The sequence below is a fragment of the Lissotriton helveticus genome, chromosome 4_1, assembly GCF_964261635.1.
Source record: "Lissotriton helveticus chromosome 4_1, aLisHel1.1, whole genome shotgun sequence".
In the NCBI taxonomy this organism is placed as follows: domain Eukaryota; kingdom Metazoa; phylum Chordata; class Amphibia; order Caudata; family Salamandridae; genus Lissotriton; species Lissotriton helveticus.
Genome location: NC_136063.1, coordinates 442,920,172 through 442,946,405, shown reverse-complemented (window position 1 = coordinate 442,946,405; position 26,234 = coordinate 442,920,172). Strand labels below are relative to the sequence as shown.

Sequence of the window (26,234 nt, the reverse complement as noted above, 5' to 3'; positions counted from 1 at the left end):
TGGCTTTTGGTGTGGGTCTGTTTGAAAGCTGCCCTTCATACGCCCCCTGCCTGCATGGCGCTGCTGCATGGTGTTTCATTTTTATGTGCACTAACAAGACATGTAAGATGATTGGCAATTGCATTGGGCATTGGTAGATTGATTATCCTACGTCACTAAAGGACAAGTACAAGCCTGACACTTTTATTTAAGTATTAGTTATTAAAAAAAATAAAAGCCATTGTTATTTGTAATATCCATATATGTAAGTCACGTATATACAACACATATTGCATTACAAATGCTATAGGTGTCACATTTGCGAAAGATATAATTATCGGCATTGTAAATGCCATTTATTATGATTTAAAAAAATAAATCATGCGCAATGCCAATAGCTCTACCTTTAATGCTGCCGAGACCATTGCATTGTAAATGCTTGTTCTTTATTTTGGTAGCTTTGCAAATGTTTTGCAGGTAAAAAGAGTTCCAAAAAAGTAGGTAAAATCCAAAGGAAATATATTCAGTAGCGGCCGGCATTAATCACGGGCGGGTGAGTCGCACGGGGAGGGGGTGGGCGTAATTTAATAGTTAATAAAAAAATTACCTGTCCGCGTCCCACGTTTTCAGAGCTCCGGCTCTCCTCTCCTGCCTCTGGCAGGAACAGGAAGCAGGCAGCCTCCCTTCCCTCCCCTAAGCCAATCACAACGCTGCAATGGCAGCATTGTGATTGGTGGGGACGCTGCCCAGCCAGGCGCCTATGGGGAGGCCATTTTCTCCATGTAGGCTGCATTGCAGCCTGTATGGAGAAAGGTCAGAGTGTGCATGACTGGTTTGGGCGGCCCCAGAGGACCGACCAAACCAGTCATGCTCACTCAGGAGTTGGCACACCACTCCTCCCCTGTCCAGCCCTGCTTGTAGAACAGCCCAGCCCACCCGCCTGCATCCAAACACTTCTGCTCTCTCGCAGTGCGAGAAGCAGAAACATAAAATGGTAGATTTACCATTTTATGTTTCTTCTTCTCGCACTGTGAGAAAGTAGTGGGGCGACGCTCCTCCACCCTAGTGGAGTTGCCGCCCCTGAATATATGTGGAGGTTTGATATTCGGCCTTTCTGGCAAACAGGGAGGAATATTGTCACCTGCTCTTGTCATCTTATCCACCGTTCAACTCCTTTTCTCCTCACACTCTTTCTCCATGAAGACCGTTTGAAAGAATTGAGTTTTAGAGCGCTACTTGCTCAACTTCTTGTATTCTCTTTCTCAATTGCCTACATTTATGGGTCATTTACTTATTTATGGTTTACTGAATCATCAATTGATCGGGTGATGCACTTGTTTTTCATTCCAGTAAATGTTTAGGTCTGGTTACAGACAGCCTTAGTTGTCTATCAGGCCAGTTGTACGCACAACATACAACATAACAATATACATGAAGGGCTTTAGATCAGCCAGCTCCAGCCATTGGCTTGTTTGGATGAGACCCGTTCAGGCAGTGGCTTAATTCACTTCCCCGCTTCTAAACATACACGGCATTCAATCACTTTCAAGCAGTTTATTTCATTTTGCTTTAGCCTTGTAAATATTTTGACCTCTTTGTATCCCTTGACACACATTTTGACATGATTTCAATTCCAACTTGAATACATTACTATTGTTCTGTGTGCTGTGCAGAGCAGCCAGCCCACTGACAGCCAGTTTGTTTTGGCTTCAGCCTCAGAGCTCTCAATCGAAACCCCTCATAAACACGTAGCCACGGCTCAAAGTATGCACTAAGCAAGAGTAATAGGATGCACTTAAAAAAATAGACACACAACATGATAAAATAGCTAACACTCTTGAGGAATGCATGTTTTTTTTAAATATTTCTTTTTAGTAGAAAAACCAACAAACAAGGCATGAATACAAAATACAGAGTGCATAGCTCGTATCGAGGGGGAAGATCCCCTTAACCGCATGCGCGCTAGCGGGTTTTCCCGCTGCGATTTTGAAAATCGCGCGTTACGTGACAAAGCCAGCTCGTCATGCGCGTAGCGTAGGTAACGCCCATGACGAGCTGGCTTTGTCATGCGCGTCGAAGGGGTTAATGTACCACAATACAAATAATACAATAATGGGGGAGGGGAAGAGAGGAGGGGAACAAAAAGAATCAACTGAAGGTCAGGGGGAAAGTGGAACATCCATGATGGTAGTTGCAGGAGGAACACATATGTCACCCCGATATCGGTTCCACAAAACCCAAATTCTATGCCATTTCCGGGGACGACCCCGTGCCAGATAGACCGTTTTCTCTCGAAACATGCACCAGTCCATGTTCTCCACCCATACATCAAGAGTAGGAGGCCTCTGCGATCCCCATAGCTGCGCTATATCACGTTTGGCGATCATGGCCCCCAAGGTTACCCACTGAGTCTGAGCAACATTGCAATCAGTCGGCTCCCATACATTCAGCAAGCAACGCCTAGCCTCGGGCAGGAGAGCTACTCCCGTAACCTCCTGCATCACTCATGTACTCGTTTCCAATAATCAGCATCTTCCCGACATTCCCAAATAATATGAAGAAATGTACCCAACATTCCACAACCCAGTTTACACAAACCTTCTTCATAAAAGCCCATCTGAACCAGACGAGGACCCGTGACATAGACCCTGTGTAAAATTTTCAGCTGAACCAATCTAGGTCTCGCTGGAATCGCGACCTCCTTAGGAGAGGAGATCGCAGATTGCCAGTCCTCATCATCTAGTTCAAGGCCATCACGGGTCCAAAGATCATGCAAATGAAGCAGAAGGTCTGTCCTATCGTTGATCAATTTCTTGTAAATCAGGGAGATAGTACTATCGGGCATATGGCCATCTAACACCCGATCCTCCAGCGGGGTATATTCCGGTATTACTTCCCCCTCCTGAAAGACCGACATCAGGGAATGTCGGACCTGGACATAGCGGAAGTATTCCGTTTCACCCAAGTCAAACTCAGCCTGCAAGGTCGAGAACGGCTTCACTCGCCCCTTGGCCCATAGGTCTCCCACCTTCGAAATGCCAATGAGATCCCACTTATCGAATCCTTTGGTATTCCACAATTTGCCTAGTCTATCAGAGCCAAAAAGCAGGGTCGCCAATGTCAATCGATCCTTCCATCCCAACGAGCTGGTCACGTCTTTTCAAATGTGAACGGCCGACTTCGTAGGTCCCGTTAAAGAGCCAACCACTGATTTAGTATACAACGCCCTAAAATAATCACCACCAGGCAGTAGCCACCGGTCCATAGCGAAACCAGGGTTCAACTTTAGGCCATACATACCATGATTAATTGCCCCTAATTGTGATGCCCAATAGTACCGTTTGATATCAGGAAGAGCTATACCTCCATCGTACCATGGGAGTGTAAGTTTGGCAAGCGCTATGCAGGGTCTACCATCCCATAGCAACTTCCTCTGAAGACCCTCTACCGCCCGAAATAACTAGCTGGAACTACATCAAGCGTATTCTGGAGGGCGTACAAAAAACGGGGAAGGGACATCATTTTAAAGAGAGCCGCTCGCCCGAGCGGCGAAAGCGGAAGCTTACGCCAACCCGCAACGTCTTGTCTCAAACGGTCCAAAGGAGGGACAAGATTTTGTTTATACCGAACGGAGGGGTCCAGAGACACAAATATTCCCAGATACTTAAATCCTTCCTGCGTAACTTGGATGGGACAATTGCGCGGAAGGAGAGGAGTGTCACCACTGAGCACGTAGAGATATGACTTTGTCCAATTAATAACTAGGCCCGAGTTTCTGCCAAAAGAGGTCAATACATCGCACAATACTATCACTGATTTTCTGGGGGAAGTCAGATATAACAAAATATCGTCCGCATACAACGAGATACGGTCTTCATATTCCGGGGACCACCGAATACCCCTCAAAGAGGGTTCCCAACGGATCCACGCTGCCAAAGGCTCAAGGGCTAAAGCAAAAAGGAGAGGTGACAAAGGGCAACCTTGGTGGGTACCACGCCCAAGACCAAACGGATCAGAAACACGACCATTAACAACTAACTGTGCGAGGGGGTCGCTGTAGAGGAGCCGCACCCATCCAATAAATTCCGGCCCAAAACCAAATTTAGCTAACGCCGCCCACAAATACGGCCATTCCACAGTATCGAAAGCCATAGTGGCGTCCAATGACGGCAAAATGGCCGACTCACGCAGCGTTGCGGCCCTCGCGAGAGCACCATGTAGACGCCTGAAGTTCAGTGCCGTATTGCGATGCGGAATAAAACCGGATTGATCTGGATGGATTAGATCACTTATAACAGTAACCAATCTATTGGCCAACAACTTAGCAAGGATTTTAGGCTCGGCGCTTAAAAGCGAGATCGGCTGATATGATCCACATTTGTTTCTCGGCTTCCCTTCCTTGTGTATCACGACAATTGTCGCAAGCCGCTGATCTCGGGGGAGAAGACCCTGTTCTCGAGGTTCCAGAAACATATCCCGTAAATACGGAGCAATCTTATCAGGCCGAAGCTTATACAGCTCTATAGGCAAACCATTTGGACACATAGCCTTACCCGAGCGCAGGGAACGCATTGCCGATGCCACCTCGTCCGCAGTTATTTCGCTATCCATAAGCTCCCGGTCCGCGACCGATAGACACGGCAGGGCGATATCTCGCAGCAATAAGTGAGAGTCTTCCTTCGGCCTACTCGAGACCGGAGAGTAGACTGCCTGAAAATGCTCAGCAAAACTTGCCACTATCTCCGCCGGGTCGGTGATCCAAGATCCATCTGCAGTCTCAAGCTCAGGCACCACACGACTCGCTCTATCTCGTTTATCCAGCCATGCTATTAGCTTACCCGCTTTATCTCCTACATCATACAGACGTCCCTGCTGCTCCCTACCAAGAGCCTTCACAGTATCATTAGCTAGCGTCTTATATTCCAGCTGTTTCAACCGCAAAATATGCATCTTGGCGCGGGTCACTTCTTGTTCTAGATCTGACTCCAGATCCGCTATTTCAGTTTCCACTCGTACTATATCGGCATCTCTCTGTTTCTTAACCCCAGCGATAAAAGACAGGGCCTGCCCCCTCACCACAGTTTTGAAAGCCTCCCACAACAACACCGCAGAAGAGACCGAGCCCTCATTCTCCTGAAAGTAGAGATCCAGGGACCAGACCAGTTCCCTACGGGTTTTAGGATTTCGGAGATACCAACGGTTAATCGGGGCCACCCGTCCCTCGGCTCCCGAAGCCAATTTGACCCGCAACCATATAGGGGAGTGATCCGAAATACCCCGAGCCATATGCTTGACCTCTGCAACAGAGGAAGCCTGTGCCGCTGGTACCAACACGTAATCTATTCTAGAGAGGCTGCCATGTGCACCAGAGTGAAATGTGTACTGTCGTTGGGAAGGATGTAGCAATCTCCAACAATCCACCAGATAAGCAAAGGTGGTAGATTGCAAACCCGGAGGAACATAGACAGAGACCAGGGAAAGTGTCCGACCCTCCCAACGCCCAGATATGGCAGCATACCTCCCCCTATCATCAAGGACTGTATCATCTATCTCCAGCGGGAGAGAATTCCTAACCAGGATTCCCACCCCCCGAGAACCGGAGGAGAACCCTGTGTGGGCGACAAGACGATAACCCTTCCTGTTCATGGCACGGCACATATAGCCAATCAAGTGGGTTTCTTGGAGTAGGACCACATCAGGGGAATAACGTTTTAACAATTGCAATACAACCCCACGCTTTATCCTATCCCCCAACCCATTCACATTCCAACTCACCAATCTCAACCCTCTACCCCCCATCACGAAAAAGGAAAAGGATCCAACCCCGGGCAGAGTCCAGCACTTCAATGAAAGAGTCTTGCAATATGATGCCTTGTAAAAAGGGAAACTGAAACTCAAACAAACCCTCCCTCCCCCCACTGAAACAACCCCAAGGAATACCCCCCACCCTGCACCCCTGCATAAGACTAGAAAGCCACCCCAACTTGCAGTGTGCCTGTCGCCCCCACATCTAAACTAAACTACAAAAATTCGGACTGAGGAGGAAAGAGACCCACCAGAAACCCCGTATCCCCCCATGTTGTCCAAAAATAATCATACAGCAATATCAAAACCCCACAGTGTTAGTCTCCGAAGCGTCCCCAGGAACCAGATAGATGGTGTTCATTCCAGTTCAGGCAAACCTCCCTCCGCTCCACCGGGCCGTTGCTCCGGGTCTGGTCGTGCAGGTCGAGTGTCCAGCCAATCAGCTACCATCTCAGGTTTATCAAAGAAATAGGCCCGCTCTTCGTATTCAATCCGCAATTTTGCAGGAAAAAGCATTGCATACTTGAGGCCCATATCACGGAGCCTCCTTTTTACCCCAAGAAAACTCAATCTCTGTTTCTGGACCGCTTGGGTAAAGTCAGGATAGAAACTGACGGTGGAATTTTCAAATAGCAAGGGTCCACCCGTTTGTGAGGCCTGAAGGATAGCATCGCTGGCTCGAAAGTTAAAAATGCGCGCTATCATAGGCCACGGCGGGGCACCCTCCTTTGGCTTACCACCCGGGACTCTATGTGCTTGCTCGTTCAACAGTGAAAAATTTACTCAGTCCCTTGGGCGCCAGATGGTTGGTAATAAGGTTTTCCACGAAGAGGTCAGCTGCTGGATCCTCCGCTTTTTCCAGAATTCCGACGATACGGATGTTGTTCCGCCGGGCCCTCCCTTCAAAATCCTCCAGGCGACAGGTGACCAAGTCATTAGAGGCCCTTAAGTTGCGGACTTCGGTCTGCAAGTCCACTACATCGCCCGTCAGACTTGAAGTCTTTATATCCAAGGACTTAACTTTTTCGTTGGTTTTTGTCAAGTCGGTACGGATCAAGTTGACATCGATCGCCACCGTGTCCAACTTATGAGCGAGAGTCTCCATTTGCTTCCCGAGGGCCGACTTGATGCCTTCAATGGCAGCCATAATGTCCTGCAAAGTGGGATCGGCGGTCAGAGGCATCACATCTCTCGCCTCTTCCGATGACCGACCGGTCCGCTGGGCGATCCCTTGACTTGGGCATATCGATCCATAACATTGGTTTGAGTGTATCCACCCCGCCTGGTAGGTTTAGATTTCAATCTGTCTCCCTCCGGCTTCCCGGCCATTACGGGAGATAGTCAGATAGAGTCCGAGACAGGGCCGAAGGGGGAAAGGGCCAACGAAAAGACCAGCCAAAAAGCACTAGAGGACACCCAAAAACTAGGGATGCCGATCAGTTCGGCGGGTGGCGGTGAAGCGGAACAACAGGAGGCCCAATAACTGGCACTTGGTCAGCAGAGAGAGACGGTCAGCCTTCCGACCAAAGATCAGCACACCCAGCAATATAAGCCTCAGTCGATTGTCAGGCCGGGGATGTGTCCTCGAAGGAATTCGGCTCTGGTGGCAAAATCGAAAGTGAAAGTAAAACCAATTCCAGATATCGACTACCACCTCTGGCCGCTGTTGTTCAATTACACCCCGGGCACACAGCCAACTCCAGCGCCAGGCTTCTTCAGATCCAAGGCCGCAAACTGCCCAACACCACAGCTCCGGACTCCCGGGTCCGATCGGGACGTAGGTTGCAGTTTTAGATTCTCCTGTGGGTCATCTGTACGAGGACGCCAATAAAGATCAGGATAAACGACAGGATATATGCGGGAGGTTACGAGGGTCTCGAGAGCCCTATGCTCACGCGGCCATCTTGGTTGCGCGCGAAGCTCCTCCTGGGGAATGCATGGTTAACGAAAATAAGAGAGGAACTAAATTGCTGACATGCATAGCCGTCACGTTTTTAACATTCTTTGTTCATAAATCAATCCATGTTTTTGGCATGAAGTGCACGAAGATAGGGCTGTTTTATCACCATACAAAGGATAACTATCTTTACTACGAGCACATATTTCTCCCTTTGCGATTGACTTAGAAATTTGGATAACCTTCAAAAGGGAACAAAAACCCTGTTCATCTTTTGGATCTATTTTGCAGGGGAACAAATACAGCAGCTCCACTTCTAACAGGGCCAGCGACCTGCAACCAGGGCCTGGGGTGTCTAATTAGGGGAGGTGAGCATGACCAGGGCTCTCTGCCCAATATACATAACACAAGATTAGCATCATAACCATTACTGAGGACAAGGCACCAAATTACGTGTGACGAATGGTAAAGGGTGGGATCTATGCCTGTAAATGATGGACAGCTGCCCTCACATTGGGAAGGAGATTCCGATGCCCCAAACTGTGACCCTGAAAGCATCATAGGCCTACAGTGGACACCACTATAGACTACAATGGCAATGAAGGGCTTTAGAACGGTAAGCCCTGCGTTGCGCATCATAGTTCAGAAAGTTGATTTACTGCCTGGTTTCCATCTCCTTTTCAGAGCAAGGCAGGCAGGCAGGCAGTCTGGGACGGACAGCCCAAGCTTAAATACATCGATTTGTTTAGAGATACGATCGTATCTCTAAATAAATTGATCTCTTTAATATTTGTGCAGAAATGTGTAGGGTTTTCAGTGGGGCGATGCCCCAGAACCCTAATGGAGAAACTGCCCCTGATGCTGAGTGGAATAGTGAAGCTCTACTTAAGCCAGCGTATACTGAGACCGATTTCCCCTTCCCAGAGGCCATTGGATCCTCATAGCACTCTCCAGCAGTGCCCTGTATCGATGCAGCAGACGTGTGCACAGTGCTAGAGCTGCATGTGAGGTGCTCCTCTGCACTGAGTGCTATCCCAGGGAGCTGAGCATTATTCAACCTGTGCGGTGAGTCCCAGACCACAGTACACAAAGGCCACTGCTGCGCGGAACAAGCCTCAAGCGCACTGCACTCGGCCTGGAGCCTCGGAGTGGTTCTCTCCAGCAGCCTGTGTGAGTTCCGGGGCACCCCTCCACCCTTATCTTTGCAGCTTTGTGCATCCTGGATCTCCATGGACCTGTTGTGTTTGGTGCAGTCTGAAGTGAGCAGACACTTGTACCACACGCTGCACCACACTATTTAATGCTTGACTGGACTCTCATTTTTCTTCGCGGGTAATGCGCCATCTAACTGCTAAATTGTGTGACTGTCTCATGTAACACTTGAAACAATGACTTTGCTGCTGCACCCTGTCAGTTTCCCGCTTGTATGCTCCTGTCTCCAGTACTCATTTATTTATTTATTTATTTTGAAAGTTTTATAGAGCGCGAACAAGACCCTTGCGGGTATCAGAGCGCTTTACAATAAGCGTGTACAGGCAAGACATAAATAGAAATATGAAGGACCATAAGAATAACATCAAAAAGCTTAATAAGACAAAAAGGAAGATAGCGTGCAAGAAGTAAAACAAGGCCATAGAGCATGGTAGCAGAGAAAATCCCAGATCAAAAGGCAAAATCAGATTAGGTGCAGAAACTGGCTCGGTATTGAGGGATGAAGGGAATACATTGAGCATGAGAACATCACAATATATGGACCAACATTTTGCATATAATAAGCTAAGCATTAGATTGATAGGTAAAAAGGGTGGAATAGGGGTTCTTCACAGTCATGTGAGGCTATGTTTACGTAAATTTCGCCATAAGGATGCCTTTTACTTCCAGTTTGAATGTGGATGAGGAGGGGTTAAATCTTATTTGTGGTGGTAGGGCATTCAAAATCCTGGGTGCCATTCCTGAAAAGGAGCGATTATAGGTTTTTTCCTTATTGAATTTTTGTGGTTTCAGAAGGAAGTTTTCCGAACTTCTTGTTGATCTTGATCCTCCCGATATTGTGAGTTTTTGTGTGAGATAGCTGGGTGCACTATGATGTAGGGCCTTGTGCGTCATGCAAGCTATTTTCAGGTGGATTCTGGCTACAAATGGCAGCCAATTTAGAGATTTTAGATCAGGGGAAATGTGGGCCCTTTTTTTCGAGCCAGTGATGAGTCTCGCTGCTGCATTGGTGGAGGCTCTTAGAGGAGCAGGAAGCAGGAACACCAGTATTTTTGAAAGATTTTATAACCAGAATGAATTCAGTGTATAGGAAGAAACTTGATGGAGATTTCATTTTACCCACCATTATGATCCAATATCTCTTTGTTTTTCTTTGTTGTGACATAAATTTTGTTGTACATAGCCAACATGTTCTTTACTGTTCAGCGATAACCTTGGCCTTTCTGAAGGCTTCAGATTTATATATATTAGAGAATGCCTCAGCGCACACTCAATGGGGGGACGGACCTATTGGAGCACGCTCAGGGGAGTGATCACAGATGAACATGCCGAAAGGGATCTTGAGATGTGGGCGAGTATGTTGGATTCACTTGGGGGAGGCAGTGGGGAACACAGTGGAAAAGAGGACCAAGGTGGGTGTGATGAGGGGGAAGCTACTGATGTGGGCGTAGAACACGAAATAGGGGGAGGCACTGGACTTGCGGATGTCAAACAATAGTGAATATTGGGTGGATTGCACTGGATTTGACGGAGGTGCCTTTGTGCTCGCTGAATTGGATCTCTGGTTGTGAGAGGATCCTTCTTCCCTCCCCCATGCAAATGATTGCGCAATAGCCCCCTGCATAACAGGGCCAGGTACATGTGAGGAGGGAGGTTTTTTGTTTGAGCTTTCTTCCTTTTCCTGCGAACACTGAGTGTATGCACTGTGTTCTCGGTCTGGAGATAACACACAATGCACCCCCCCCAAATTAACTGTATGTACCAACTGTCATCTTCTGCAATGTCGTCTTTGTGTATTCCAATTGTTGAAAACCTGAATAAACACATTTTGAAAAACTATATATATATATTAGAGTATGGGCCAATTGAGAAATGCGGATTTAAGGAAAATGTAAGTCTCTTTTTGCCTCACCTGTTTTTTGCTCCTGTTTTTACGTGTGATTTTTTTTACCTTGTTGCAACTTCTTTGCACTTTTTAAAATAAATTGATCCTGGCAATACTTCTTCTATCCAATCAAAGATAGCTCCCTCGTGACCTATATTTCTTTTATCAAGCTGAACTGAATTCAACATAGGCTGATCATGAACTAAACAACATAATCCAAAAAAATATAACCATATTTATAAATATTCACATCATTTATTTATTTTCTTTGTTTTATCCAAATTCCTCTTGTTTTCTTCTGCATTTCTTAAAAGAAAATATGTGAAATATGTATAGACAATATTACACAATTATAACATAACATTTGTGTACAAAACAGTTATTATATCACTAACCCCCGAGTAACAAAACAGAAAAGAACACTCATACAAATTACCTCAAATGCACTCCAGCTCATTTACACTCATACCACATTCACTAATACACATATCTGGAGGGTGGGAGACAAGGGATTGTAAAATATCCGCGACCAATTAAAATAACTGCATATAGCAGGATCTGAGCAGCCTTGGTCGACGCGTGTTTCGGTGGTTTGAAGAATGATAGCACCACTTTCCTCAGGACCTTAGCCAGATATCAAATCAGTATTGACACACCCAGGGGATACTATTGCTGATCCTCTGTGAGAAACAGCCACTGGCAGATATTATCTGGTGTGGCTATATCATTCAATTAATTAATGTGCCACATTCTCGGAGCCTCTAATATACTGTGTAATGAATAAAATATCTAAATGTATATTTACACAGCAGGGTTAACATTCCTTATAGGTCAGGATTGTTGATTTCGGTAAGTCACCTTTAGTGGCACTACACCAGTTTGTTGGATTTTCTGTCCGGACGCCTTTCTTTGGAGTTTCTGATGTCCCTGTGCTGATTTATCACGAACCATTGAGCATAGACCTAAATGACCTTGCAAATAACTTTATTGACATCGACGAAGTGGACTGGTGTAGTGCCACTAAAGGTGACTTACCGAAATCAACAATCCTCCAGATATGTGTATTCGTGAATGTGATATGAGTGTATATGAGTTGGAGTGCATGTGAGGTAAGTGTTCTTGTCTGTTTTGCTACTCGGGGTTAGTGATATAATAACTGTTTTGTATGCAAATGTTATGTTATAATTGTGTAATATTGTCTATACATGTTTCACATATTGTTTTTTTTAAAGAAATGCAAAAGAAAACAAAAAGAATGTTGATAAAACAAAGAAAATAAATAAATTATGTGAATATTTATAAATATGGTTATTTTGGGGGGATTTTGTTGTTCTTTAGTTCATGATCAGCCCATGTTGAATTCAGTTCAGCTTGATAAAAGAAATATAGGTCACGGGGGAGCTATCTTTGATTGTGTTGATATTTTCCCCTCTTCTCCCTGGCCTCAGAATAACCTGCTGAGAGGGGGGTCCCCATATTTTGCTTAATACTTCTTCTATTATCACTAAACCTTCAGTCAGAAACAAGTCTCATTATTAGCACGAACTGAAATAAATATGTACAGAAAAGAGGAAATATGCACTATGCAATGAGAACATATGTTGCCTGCACCAGAGCAGTCAGAAGAGCAATCATGAAAGCAGCCAATGTTCAGTGCCAGGTATTTAATTGGCTTCTCGCAGAATTTCTAGTCATCTGTTGCTCATGTTGGCATCTCTGTTGTTTTTCTCAATTTCTCTTCGTGCTACATTGCTCATTCTATCTGACTCACTGTAAATATGACACGCAGTCAGCAGGTCTTCAATGCTTTATTTAACATTTAATGTTGATTTTCAAGTGCAGCCACAAAACACCGAAGGTTCGTCCTTACATACTAGAGCGTGGCAGTACCCTTCCCGCATCTCCAAAATCTGCATGCCCAAGTATGGGAGACAGGGAAGAAAAGATTGATGTTTGTGTCCTACATTAGACAAAACTCGCATTCTTATTGAAACAAAGTCAGGTGACATTGAGGTTGTGACCTCTTTGCATATGACTGAATACTAAGGGGCAGATTTAACAAACGTTCATGCAGGCAGCAAGCCACCTTGAAAAGGAGAAGGCAGGAATGCACAGCAATTAACATTATTCAGCGCATTCCTTCTCTCTGCCTTCTCACAATGTGCTGCCTAGCGCCAAGGAAGGCATATTTGCACTATGGGGGCAAGAATTGTATTTGTACAGGAAGGGGCTCCTTCCAGCACAAAAACAGTCCTCAGAGGCATTTTCCTCGTTCTAAGTGGGCTGCAGAATGCAGCCCACTTAGAAAGAGGAAACAACGCAGAGAAACATAGGGGCATATTAGCAAGGGCAATATCGCTGCTTCAGCAGGACTTTTCCCCGCTAAAGCAGCGATATTTTTATCGCCCTATCAGAAAGCTGTCGCTAACAGCAGTTAGCGACAGCTTTTAGGCGATAGCGACAGGTTTGGAGCCCGCTTTGCATGTCAGCGATATTTCTCGCTAATAACATGCAAAGTGGGCGTACCCAAGCTGTTAGCGACTGGAAGCAGTCGCTAACACAGCTATTGCTATTAGCAAAGTGGACTTAGCGATAAAAAAAGTCGCACTAAGCGCGATTATCGTTAGAATCTAACGCCTGCTAATAGGATGACTTACCTGTGTATTCAATGGGAGGTGGATTGTCAGGTTAAGCCCCCATTGGCGTTAATGCTGGATTTCCAGCGATATTCACGCATTTCCCCGCTATCGCTGGATATTTTAGCATAATGGAGAAAAATGTTGCTAATAGCATGTTTTCTCCGTTAACATATCCAGCGATAGGGAGCGTTATAAAAAAATACGCTAAGCGCTTTTTGCGATAAATATCGCAATTCCTTGCTAATATGCCCCATAGATATTTCTCCTTGTTGCGCCTCTAGTGGGGAGGCCTACAATTCTGAAGCATTCCCAGGTCTACCACTCTTGATACATCTGGGAACTCGTCAGAATACATGGGTGGGTGTGTGTGGAACACCCACACTCCACCATTGTGACGCCCTCACCACACAGTGTAAAGCAAGGCAGCAACTTGTGGTGCTTTGCGTAACACTAAATCAGGGTCTCCAAACTTTTCTGTAACAAGAGCTACATATCATCAATGAAAATCAACTCTTGCTACTAATGTTAGTGTTGTAATCGTGAACACATCATACAAGATTACATTAGTGGCCACCTAATGTACAGCAACTGTCAGTGATCACCTTAGTGTTCAGGCATGGTTGCCTGCAGTAATGTAAAAAAATCGTTGTGAATGTGGAATGCCTCTAGATGAGTAATACATAACTGCCATAGCTGCAGCGCCTCTGGCACCAAAGTAATGTTATTAGTAATAAGTCTCCCTCACATTGCATGATTTATCACTCAAATAACAACTTTAAATACATTTTGAAAATACACATATTTTTTCCGAACATCAGCTTTTGAGTTCTGAAACGACACCTTTGGGTGTAGAATACACACACGTTTCAATTTTGGCTTTCATAAATTTTTTCAATCAAGCAGAAGCTTCTGCTTTAGTAGGCTGAGCTGCACACAGGAGAGCTACTTAGAGGTAGCTGGAGAGCTAGCAGTAGCTCACAAGCTACTCGTTGGAGAATCCTGCACATGATTTTCCAAGCCACGCAGGTTGGCATTGCGTGACTTGATAAAACTTATTGTAGGTTTTCCACCGCCATATTCCCCTTAGTCTCCATTCATCTGTTCTGGAGATGTTATATGTTCTTAGAGAATAAGATGTTTATTTAACTAATCCCTTCCATTATTAGCAAATTGTGGAGCAATTTTTGACTGAATTTGGCCTAACGTGCATTTCCCTTTATGGTGGTCAGAACGTTTCAAACTAGCTTTTGTTTCCCAAAATGTATCAAATTAAAGTTTTTTTCATTCACATTCTCAATTACTAAATACATTTTTTTAAAATATGAATGAGGTTTACCAAGGGATTCCCAAGACCACTCAGACTGTTGTCACCAAATTGCTCTATCTGAGATGTTGAGCAGTTAACCCTTACTCTAAGAGGTGGTAGGCATTAGAGAACTGAGATGCAGTATGACCAAAAACATCCAATGAAGTCAATGACCTCCCAGGGCTACATTCTTGAAGAAGACTATGGTCAGAAAGAAAGAACAGTTAGAAATATGGCACACAATGAAAACTAGAAGGTGTGAGATTCTCTGGTACAACCCAAACATTTTATATTGTGTGTTCATGCTAGGTGCTAAATTTTTATAACATTGACCCTGTGGCCAATGTTATCCTATTAGGCTCTGCTCTGGTGAACTTCGAGTACTTTTGGAGTCTTCTGGTTCATTAAGTTGAAAGTGTTGATTCGACTATCCGTTTGTTTGCTCTTTGTGCTTTGTTGTAGGTTATTGCTGATTTCCTGATAAAGGTCTGTGTGCAGGAGTTAGCTGCATGCGTCGCTTTTAAACAATTCACTTTTCAGACTAATTCATTATGATTTCCTTGTTGATGTCTAATGTTTTTACATCCCATGCTGTTTGACAATAAGGTTCTATTTCGATAACTGTAGCTTATTTACTTAACCCAGTCTTATTTTTTCTCAGAGAAGGTAAGTGTAGTTTTCATCATTTGGATGTGTTCAAAGAGAGCATCCAAGAATATTTTCTGACGGTTGTCTTCTACAGGTCCTCCCTGCTTGTCATTCTATCCATGGAAATGTTCTTTGAAGGCCAAAGATTTTATGTAGTATTCCCTTTCACCCACAGAGCTGGATTTTTTGCACTTACTTATGGGGGAAGTATGTTAGTTCCTCAATAGTAGGGGCTATTTAGCTCACGTGAGTTCATGTCTATAGATATTGGTCTCCATGACGTGTGGTGTTGCCTAATATGATGTTTTCTGTTGTGCTCCTCTCGTGTATGAAGTTTATAACATTGGGTTGCATTGTAGGTCCAACTATTTCCTGTTCTTCTGACATACAATGTTAACCTCTTCTTTTCTTGTTGACAGTTCGGTAATAGCTTTGGGCTATTTGTTTCATTTTATATGGTCGTTGTGTGACATTTTTCTCCTCCTTGTGGTTGCCATTGATTAGAGTTGGTGAATGAGATTAGCCTTTACTTTCTTTGTTGTGCTGCCATCCAATATGCCAGTGTACTTCTCTGTAGACAGTAGATCCTAAGTAAGTAAATAAATGTTGCTTTCCAATCCGGCCACTTTCCCCCCTGAGATGGAAAACGCATGACTGATTCCCGCAAATTCTGGTATCTATCAGGTATTGTGAGCCTTTATTCCAGGCATGGGCAGGAAAAAAACAGAAACTAATTGCTTTTATCAGTTGCCAACTCAGCGCTCTTAATGCCGTGAGCGTATAATTCCTTTTCTTTACGTTTAAGATCGTTCTAGCTGCTCGAACCAGCACCTTTTGAAGCATTTCATCATAAGAGGCCTGCAAGTCAACTGGCATAGGTTGAACAAGAAATGACAACAGCACCTATTAATTTTGACATCTGAGAAATATCTAGGAAGGGTTAGCAATTTTCCAGTCTCTCTGAATTGGAAATATCAGATTTTGTTTTCTTCTGAAATCTGTTAATCAATGGAGAGTTCATGGTCAGAGTTGACCCTCTGCTTTTCTACCATTAGAGTTATTTGGACGGAGTTTGTTGTATGTCTAGGCCGTTGAAATCGATGAGGGACACACCAGCAATATTAGACATATATTGCCAAGAAAGCACTATGAATTCTAACCAATGAGCGGTGAAAGCATCTTTTTCAGTTGTTGTTCTGTCAGTTATTCCGATGCAAACATGTGCCAGAAGAATTATCTGTTGACGTTTGATCACATTTCGAACAGTATATCTGCTCAACCCAGCTCTTAGAAAATAAGTATGTAATCTGCACAAGTTTGAATAAATGAACATCCTGGGCCAGATTTATCAATCTTACCCGCAGCGCAAAGCAGCAAGCCACACTGCTGTGCTGCGTGAATGGGAAAGGGTAGGAATGTGCGATATTTAACATTACACTGCACATTCCTGTCCTTTCCTAGTGGTGGCCCACTTATGGCTGCCTAGTGCCAAGGCAGGCCCCCTTGTGTCATGGTGCAACGGTGCCTGTCGTGTAGGCAGGCTTGTTTTTGTGCAGGAAGGGACACCTTCCTGCACAAAAACAATCCTCAGGTGCATTTTCCTCTTTCCATGTGTGCTGCAGATTGCAGGACACATAGAGAGTGGAAACAACGAGGAGTAAAAAAATATATATCTCTCCTTGTTACGCCTCACCTGGGGAGGCGTAGCATTTTGATGCATTCCCAGGTTTACCACTAATGGTAATCTGGAAAGGCACCAAAATCAATGGGTGGATGCGTGGGAACGCCCACGCTAGACCCATGAAAGACATCCCTGGGGCAGAATAACACAAGGCAGAGGTTTGTGCTGCGTTGCGTTACCCATGATTTATCAAGCCACGCCGTGCTGCGCTAGGTGGCTTTGCGTGGCTTGATAAATCTCATTTAGGTTTTGCATGCCGTCAGTATCTTGTGTTAAAGGTGCCAATGAATGTCAATTTACAGTAGCCACCATATGTGCTTGGATTTTTTCTATTTATTTTGAAGAAATATTACTTTTTAAATCTTGCTGTTTTCATTCCTAGTAAATGAAGGGGCCCGCATAGATTTTCCCCCCGTAGCCTGGTTTGATGATTTTAGCACGAATGCTTACATGTTCCTTTCCCTTTGCACTGCAGGAATCCTGAAGCTTCGCAGAAGTCCTTTGCCCAGGCTGGAGGGTCCTCAATATGTGCTGAACATCACAGCCGTGGATGACAATTCCTCGGGGGGACCAGCGCCCCTGAGCAGCAGCGCACTCGTCATTGTGGGCATTAACGATGTTAATAATAACAAGCCGATCTTTAGAGAGGTGAGCACCTGCAGTGTGATAGACGTCATCATGCCTACCTGAATCTGGCATAAGGGCAGCCCTTTTACTCTTCCTCAAAAAACTTAGGGCCTCATTTACGAAAAGTGTTGCATCGCTGGAGAAACCAGCGAAGCATCACTTTTCATAGTGCCTTCCTTGGGACATCATCGATGCGCTGTATTTACTGTATGGCGCTCCATGTCACAAGGCAAGGATTTACAGATATGTCAACCAATCAATCAATCAATCAAGACACTTATAAAGCGCACTACATACCTGTTAGGGTCTCAAGGCGCTGGGGGAGAGGGGGGAAAGAGTTGCTGCTACTGATCGAAGAGCCAGGTCTTGAGGAGTCTTCTGAAGGCCAGTAGGTCTTGGGTCTGCCGTAAGTTGGTGGGGAGGGTGTTCCAGGTCTTGGCAGCGAGGTGGGAGAAGGATCTGCCGCCACCAATCGTTCTTCGGATGCGAGGGACTGTGGCGAGGGCGAGGCTGGCGGAGCGGAGCTGGCGGGTGGGGGTGTAGAAGCTGAGTCATCTGTTGAGGTATGCTGGGCCGGTGTTGTGGAGAGCTTTGTGTGCGTAGAGGAGGAGCTTGAAGGTTACCCTCTTGTTGACGGGCAACCATTGTAGGTCTCTCAGGTGGGGGGTTATGTGGCTGCGTCGGGGGATGTCGAGGATCAGGCGTGCCGAGGCGTTCTGGATGGGTTGCAGCCGTCTCAGGATCTTGGCCGATGTTCCTGCGTAGAGGGCGTTTCCGTAGTCCAGCCTGCTGGTGATGAGGGCCTGGGTGACTGTTTTTCTCGTTTCGGTGGGGATCCACTTGAAAATCCTGCGGAGCATTCGGAGGGTGTTGAAGCAGGATGAGGAGACAGCTTTAACCTGCTTAGTCATGGAGAGGGTGGCGTCGAGGATAACCCCTAGGTTGCGTGCGTGGTCGTGGGTGTCAGTGCTGTTCCCAGTGTTGTCGGCCACCAGGAGTTCTCCCAGGCTGAGGGGGTGGGGCCGAGGATGAGGACCTCCATCTTGTCTGAGTTCAGCTTGAGTCGGCTGTTCTTCATCCATTCAGCGATGTCCTTCATTCCTTCATGGAGGTTGGTTTTGGCAATGTGAGGGTCTTTAGTGAGGGAGATGATCAGCTAAGTGTCGTCCTCGTAGGAGATGATATTGAGGTCGTGCTGTCGGGCGACGTGGGCGAGGGGTGCCATATAGATGTTGAACAGCGTCGGGCTGAGGGAAGAGCCCTGGGGTATGCCGCAAATTATCTTTGTGGCCTTGGAGCGGAAGAGTGGGAGGCGGACGCTCTGAGTTCTGCCGGAGAGGAATGATGTGGTCCAGTCCAGGGCCTTCTCTTGGATTCCGGCGTTGTGTAAGCGTGTTCGTAGTGTGTTGTGGCAGACTGTCGAAGGCGGCTGACAGGTCCAGGAGGATGAGGGCCGATGTTTTTCCGTTGTCAAGTAGGGTCCTGATGTCATCGATGGCGGCGATGAGGGCGGTTTTGGTGCTGTTTTTGCTGCGGAAACCAGACTGGGATGGGTCCAGGATGTTGTTCTCCTCGAGGTAGCGGGTCAGTTGTTTGTTGACAATTTTCTCTCTGACCTTCGCCGGGAACGGAAGCAGGGAGATGGGTCGGAAGTTCTTGAGGTGCTTGGGGTCCGCCTTGGGTTTCTTGAGTAAGGCGTTGATCTCGGCGTGCTGCTTCCAGCTCTCCGGGAAGGTTGCTGTATCGAAGGAGATGTTGATTACTCTCCGGAAGTGGGGTGCAATGGCTGTGCTGGCTTTGTTGAAGATGTGGTGAGGGCATGGGTCTAATGGTAATCCGGAGTGAATAGTATTCATGATCTTGCTGGTGTCATTATTCCTGACGTAAATGTAGACGCAAAATTGACGTATTGCTGGAGAGTGCTGAAAACAGACGCAACTCCAGCAATGTGTCCTTTCACATTGGGCGAGTTCCATGTGAAAGGGCCTGTGTCAGTCTTACGCCTGCTGCGAGTCACAAAAAGTGACACACCTGAAGGTGGAATAACGGAGAGTCACAAGAAAAATACACTAGCTCTTTGGCTGTAAAGCGTTTCGCTTGTTAGAAAATAAATAGCAACCTCTGGAGTATTTGGAGTCATGGATGCGCCAATGTCCTAGAATTCTAATGCTATGTCACCTAGTGCATTTCTTCTAATTCTCGAACTCAGAAGAAGATCCTGTGACTCACTCAAGGATTTAAAATAATCAAACTTAAGAATGTAAAAACATATGCATGCTAATTAATACAGTAACAAAATATCTCTGATACACGTTCGCACAACTAGGGGCCCTTTATTTATTATTTCAAGTACTCTTTGTAGACGAATTTCAGCACCACTGTTTTGCTTGTTGCACCAATCTTTGTTTACATTCCTACTGCCAAAAAAGTCTAGTTTGCAGAAAAGCTTAATAAGTATCAAACTTGGAAGCACAATGATCACTTCTGCAATAATTGCTCCCTGTGCCACAAAACATCTGTCTATTTTAAGTATATATTTGTCAGTGATTTCAAACAACAATGCCTGGTCTGCTTTGCTGATACTGGACTGAATAAGGGTTCAGAGGGCAACCTATTGACAATAACCATTTCCTTAGCCCAGTCTGTACCTATAGAAATTGCTGATGCCCTCTTAAGTCTCCCTATCCTTCCAGCGATGTCTTCAAATCACCGTCTCAGATGCTTTTTCTGTGTATAAACACAATTTGCATAATTGATTAAATGTAATTGTGGAAATAAGGTTTAAGTGAGGACGATGCATGCAACATGTGCATACATTGCTCATATGTCAATCTAATGTCCGATTGGTAGATTTGTTCTGGTAAAGAGAGTGTAAAAGTAGTGGCCGGGGAAATGCAGTTCACATCGGTTTCTATCCCCAAAGTTGTAGCATTCTGAGAATTCACACACTTATCACTGCACCTTACCAAAGAGTGAAGCATAAGGTGTACAAAAAGTATGGCTAATTGCATCCACCTGTATTTTTTTTTAAAATGTGTGTGAAAAGAGTGCCATGAATTGGACAGGCACTAGAGAATAATAAGTTAATACAGTTAAAAATATGAACAGTTGTGTTTTCCGGACCCTTTCCGGAGACGTTTTAAGGAATGGGCAAATTAGACAATAACCTAGAGTAAAGTAAAAAGTAAAGTCCACATTTGTAAAGCGCACAATCACCCGTAAGGGTCTCTAGGCGCTGGGGGGCCGTCGGGAAGATTAAGCGAGCTATTGCCCAGAGTCACATGGTGCTGGGCTGACCTGCCGCCGGAGCCGGGGATCGAACCGTGGTCCCCAGATTACAGCGTCAGTCGCCCTGGCCGCGGCGCCACACCTCTTCCACTGCCCATTTCAAAGGGTCCCCTGGGAAAGCGATTCTTTCTTCTCTGTCGCTTCTATTTTTGTATCTCGACCATTTTCCCTGCCTCAGTCTACCTCTACCTCAGAGTACCCGAAAGGCATCTTAAGGATTTTAGGGCCCATCTAAGATATATTTTGGGTGTTCTTATGTGACCCCCTCCACTGAAACGTTAACATATTATTCAGTATTGTTTGCCATTGCGCTTGAATTAGCTAAAAATGGGTAACAAAATTCAATATAGTTGCCAAAAAGAGGGCCGGAAAAAGGCCTTGCAGGGACCTCGAAAATCCCTAAAATGACACTGAAGCACAAATGGGATTAGGAACATAGATATAAATCTCCCATGTGCCTGCCACAATGCATGCATCCATGAACATTACGGCATGCATAATTTGGGTATTACTAGTTAGAGAATTTACATTAATATTACCCGTGGACATGGCTTGAATAAATTGTACAAAGTGCATGTTACACATATACATGTCTACTTATGTGAATCAATACAATTATTAATTTGGAAATATGCTGACAGTTCAAAAGGTATAACACCTGTTCCTCCCCAGCATCTGTACCAAGGACATGTGCTTGCAGCACTGCTTTTATTATGCACTGCTCATGAGATATGACCAGGCCTCAACCATTGTTTTGTTGGACGATTCTTATCCTCAGTGCGCGCATTACAGTGAAAACAGCTGGGTGCTTGAAAACCAACTCCCCGGCACCTACGTCTTGCAAGTGGAAGCTCACGATGAGGATTTGGGCCTCAATGGAGAGGTGAAGTATGGCATCATGCACAGAGACGGGGCCATGCCCGGCTTCAGCATTGACTCGGATACAGGTGAGGGACCCAATGCCTCTACCAGTGGTTATTGTGTGTGTCCATGAGTGAAGAGGCCATGAAGAGCTAAAACCTTAACATATCTTGTTGTGTTGTTCTGGTGCAAAGTCTGTGTTTATACAACGTCACAAGACTATGGGCCATATGTATCAAAAGGTTTTACCCATTCTATGTTTATGGGAAAATGTGTTCATACATATGGGCCTAAATCATCTCATTGACCTCCCCCTGTTAAGTGCATGAACCATTTTACAATTTTAAATTAGTCTTTTGTTCATAGTTCCGACAATGTTCAATGAAAACAAAAGGAAAAGTAAGATTAAAAAAGTTTTGTTAGCAATGTAATTCAAAAGTATTGTAGTACATTATTTGTAAACCATTGTTTGCGTGGCGCAGAAAGACGTCAGAAACCATTTTCACAATAGACAAAAAAGTGCATGACTGGCTCAACATCAAAGTATCTTGAGAATATACAGATGCCAGGCAGCTAAGAGGGAAAATTGCTAGTGGGCAGAGTGGAACAAGAGGAAAAGGTTATTTGGAAGGCAGCATTGCACCTCGGTTGAGTGTGTGCATTTATGGAAACTAAATGGAATGGTTGGAAAGTTAAAGCAGATGAAGACCAGAAACTAAATATGTTGTACATTAGTTGCATGAGTCCCCAGATGTTGCTAATTTTAAATAGGTAGTTGATGTTTTATGAAGGGGTTCATAAAAACCTGTTAAAAAATCGGAAATCAGGGTGCTAGAACAGCCTTATTTCCGTTAGCCGTGCATCTTATAGGTAGTGGTGTCTATGGAATCCATTCTCAACAGTCACGAAGAATTGTGGAGCCGCAGTTTATTTTTTTACAAAACCAAAATCAGATGGTATATAAACTTCAATCTGATGGTACATTAAACCTAAATATGATGGTGCATAAAATATGAATCTGGACGGTTTCTGATACATTTTCTTACCGGTAAATTCTTGTTTGTTGTTTATCTAATTGCACCAGGGCACCCACCTCTGACCCTGGGCGATGGGGTCTCCAGAGCCTAAGAAGGCTCTTGGGAGGGAGCGGGGGAGGGCCTTCACACCTTTCTCCCCTTAATTAAGCATTTTATACATTTATATAGCTATACATATCTATATATATATATATTTATATAGAAGGAAAGTACACCACGCATGGAAACTGTGTAACCATGTTATGTAAAATAGTAAATTCTCAGATTGAGTCGCATCTTTTTATCTTGACTGATAGCTGTAGCTCTTCTGCCACGTGTTGTGTGTATCAATAACTGCGCCTTATGTGATATAAATTTCCCTTTGCAGGAGTTATCACAACCACTCAGATGTTTGATCGTGAAAAGCAGAGAGAGTATACAATATCTGTCACAGCGACAGATCAAGCCCATGAGCCACTGATCGGCGTCTGTCAAATCACCATTGTTATCCTCGATGTCAACGACAATGACCCAAAGTTCGAGAACAGTCGCTACCAGTGTAAGTTTCTTTGGCATATTATGTTATTTTGTTGGTCATTCGTATGGTGCATGAACTGCCAATAGTGTGAGTCAAAGCAATTTCATCCAGTCTAAATCATGAAGGTGCAGGAGAGAAACAGCTCAAGTGGATTATTTTTTAATTTTGGAACTGTAGCTGATCAGCCTGGACACTAGAGCCAGTGGAGTTGCTGTTCTATCATAGATGTTGGAGGATGTAGGAGAGGAAAAAGGATAGTACTGTTATGGAGGTGGATTCATACAATTTATTGTATTTTATTTAAGAATAGGTTTTGTTGACCTACGGGCACAAGGTGACTAAGTTACTAAATTTGTCCTCACTTGACACGATAGCTTTAGATTGAGTCAGGAACTTCATTGGGCAGACGGGCCCCTTGCGAATCTGACTCTCCAGCGTGATGATCCCCCATAGAGTTCCTCTATCTCAATAACGTGCGTCATCAAGGCATAGCATGACTCTACTGCTACCTCTTGCAGTTGACTCCTTCTTGCAAACACGCTTATGTGTTGCAATGGGAGAGGGAGTTGGCTATAGAGATATCCGACAACACTTCGGGGTCCATCTAGCAAAGAGCGTCAAAATCTTTGATTTGTGCCCGCTACAAGGACAACGCGTGTAAGATATTCACTCATTGGTATCTTACACCTGTTAGACTGGCCAAGATGCTGGGGGCTTGGATTTGTGTTAGAAGGGTTGCAGAAGGAGGGGCACTTTTCTACACACATGGTGGTCATGCCCAGTGATCCGGACTTTCTGGGTTGAGATCCAGAGCACAGCGCAGACCATAACCAACGTTCAACTTCCACTCGAGCTACTAACGATTCTCTTCGGTGACTCGGGGGTTGACAGACTTTTTATCACATTGACCCTTCTGGGCCGACTGCTCTCCCACCTACCTCTGGTAGTGCGACTATGTGTGACACAGATGTAGAAGGAGATACTTTCTCCTTCTTTAAATATGTGATAGGGAAGCCGTGGTCCATCTACGTCATGGAGAAATAGACTGCTATCATTCAAGACCGGGTGGCCAAATTCGATGCTATATGGCGCTCCTTTACTACTCATATCAAGCGCCAACATCAGGCAGGAGGGCTTCACATGACAAAGCCCAAAAATAATATGCACCTCTGGCATTTACAATATGTCCTCTTCCAACCCCGAGGAGTAACCTGTTGAAATGTAATTTTCACGTTCATGACCGTGGTAGGGTGGTATGTTGCATTGATATTTTCATAACGTTTGGTTGTGAGTGTCATTTTTCAGCAAGAATCATTATTCCTTGCGAAATTGTACGATGTGCCATGTTTACTTGTTTTCTTTTGAAAATGCAAAATAAAATCATTAAAAAAATGGGTGTTGGGCTGCACAACATAGTAGAGTGGAAATCAAACAAATTAAGAGTATGGTTTTCAATTTAGCACCCATGAAAAGTAGTACCAAGACGCTGCCACAGACTAACAAGCATTTGCAATGCAATAGGTCTCGCATTAGGAAAGATTGAGCTATTGGTATTGTAAATGACAAATTTTTTATGTATGTGTTGGTTTTGGAAATAGCGAAATTAATAGCTTTGTCATTTACAATGCCAATACTTATAACTTTCACAAATGTGGCACCTATAGCATTTGTAATGCAATATGTATTTTATTTACGTGACTTAGATGTATTGATATTACAAATAACAATGGCTTTTAATTTTTTTAAATAATTAATACTTAAATAAAAGTTATTGTAATTCATAATGGCAATAGCTTAAACTTTTGTAAATAACTTTTGTGAAGATTATGTTCAGTGTATTTTATTGCTATGAAAATCCAAGAACAGAAGTGAAATATTAACATCTTTTTGTGACATTTGTAATAAAACTTGAAACATTGAGAGAACATATTTAAACCAGTTGTTGTTTGCACACTGGGTAAAATAGGCCTGGAATGTCAGTGTGGCACATCCTAACACCAGCACACACATTGTGATAGAGGAGACGTATTATCTTTGCACTGCCGAAAGTACATAAAGCGCAATGAAGAAGGTGGTACGGATTTCAAAACGGGAAGATGGACAAGAGAAACCATGCGACAGACAGCGGTACTGTGCATGCATCTTCTATACCTTAACTGCATGATAATGCACACACCGGGACAGGTCTCATGGAAATGTTGGTGTTTTTTTTTAGCATTTTATATAGCGCAAACTTGACTCAAAGGTATAGAGTATCAGAGCGTTTTACACAAGCACCAGTAACGTTACAAGAGACACATTCATTTTTATTAGGCACGGGGAGATTAAGTGATTTGCCCAGCCTTGCCCAGATGTGTTAATTCCTGCTGTGCGTTATTCAGCGGGTGGTTACAATGATCAACATTCTGTAAACACGGCTCATTCTGTGAGGCAGAGGCTGGATTTGTTGATCGCGCCAAGACACACACGAATTTATTTATTTTATTTATTTATTTCTGCATTTTTATATAGCTCGGACTTTACCCGAAGGCGTCGGAGGCTTCACAATATGAACAGAAATGATACAAGATGAGAACATTACACGAGAACAGATTACAAAGGCAGACGTTACGTTACATACTGTAAAGTGACAATTGTGAGCAAACAAAATACATGAGGTAGTAAAAATTGTGAGCAAACAAAAATACATGAGGTAGCAAACAAAATAGATGAGGTAGTAAAAATTGTGAGTAGCGCAAAAAAGTTTAACACTTAGACGAGACAAGTAGGTGAGGTAGGTTTTCTGAGAGTTTCACATTAAACGTTAGCAAAATGACAAAAACAATGTATTTCACGACAGCACAGTGGTGCTG

General features: G+C 44.4%; 1 protein-coding gene across 1 annotated transcript in view; it reads left to right on the top strand.

Moving 5' to 3' along the window:
• Positions 1 to 26,234, top strand: part of LOC144828007 (neural-cadherin-like) — a 266,439-nt gene that overhangs the window by 89,449 nt on the left and 150,756 nt on the right. Inside the window, exons 8-10 of the mRNA XM_078686153.1 lie at positions 17,528 to 17,700; positions 21,746 to 21,914; positions 23,233 to 23,403. Of these exons, the coding sequence (XP_078542279.1) occupies positions 17,528 to 17,700; positions 21,746 to 21,914; positions 23,233 to 23,403 (513 nt within the window). The remainder of the gene's footprint in view (positions 1 to 17,527; positions 17,701 to 21,745; positions 21,915 to 23,232; positions 23,404 to 26,234) is intronic.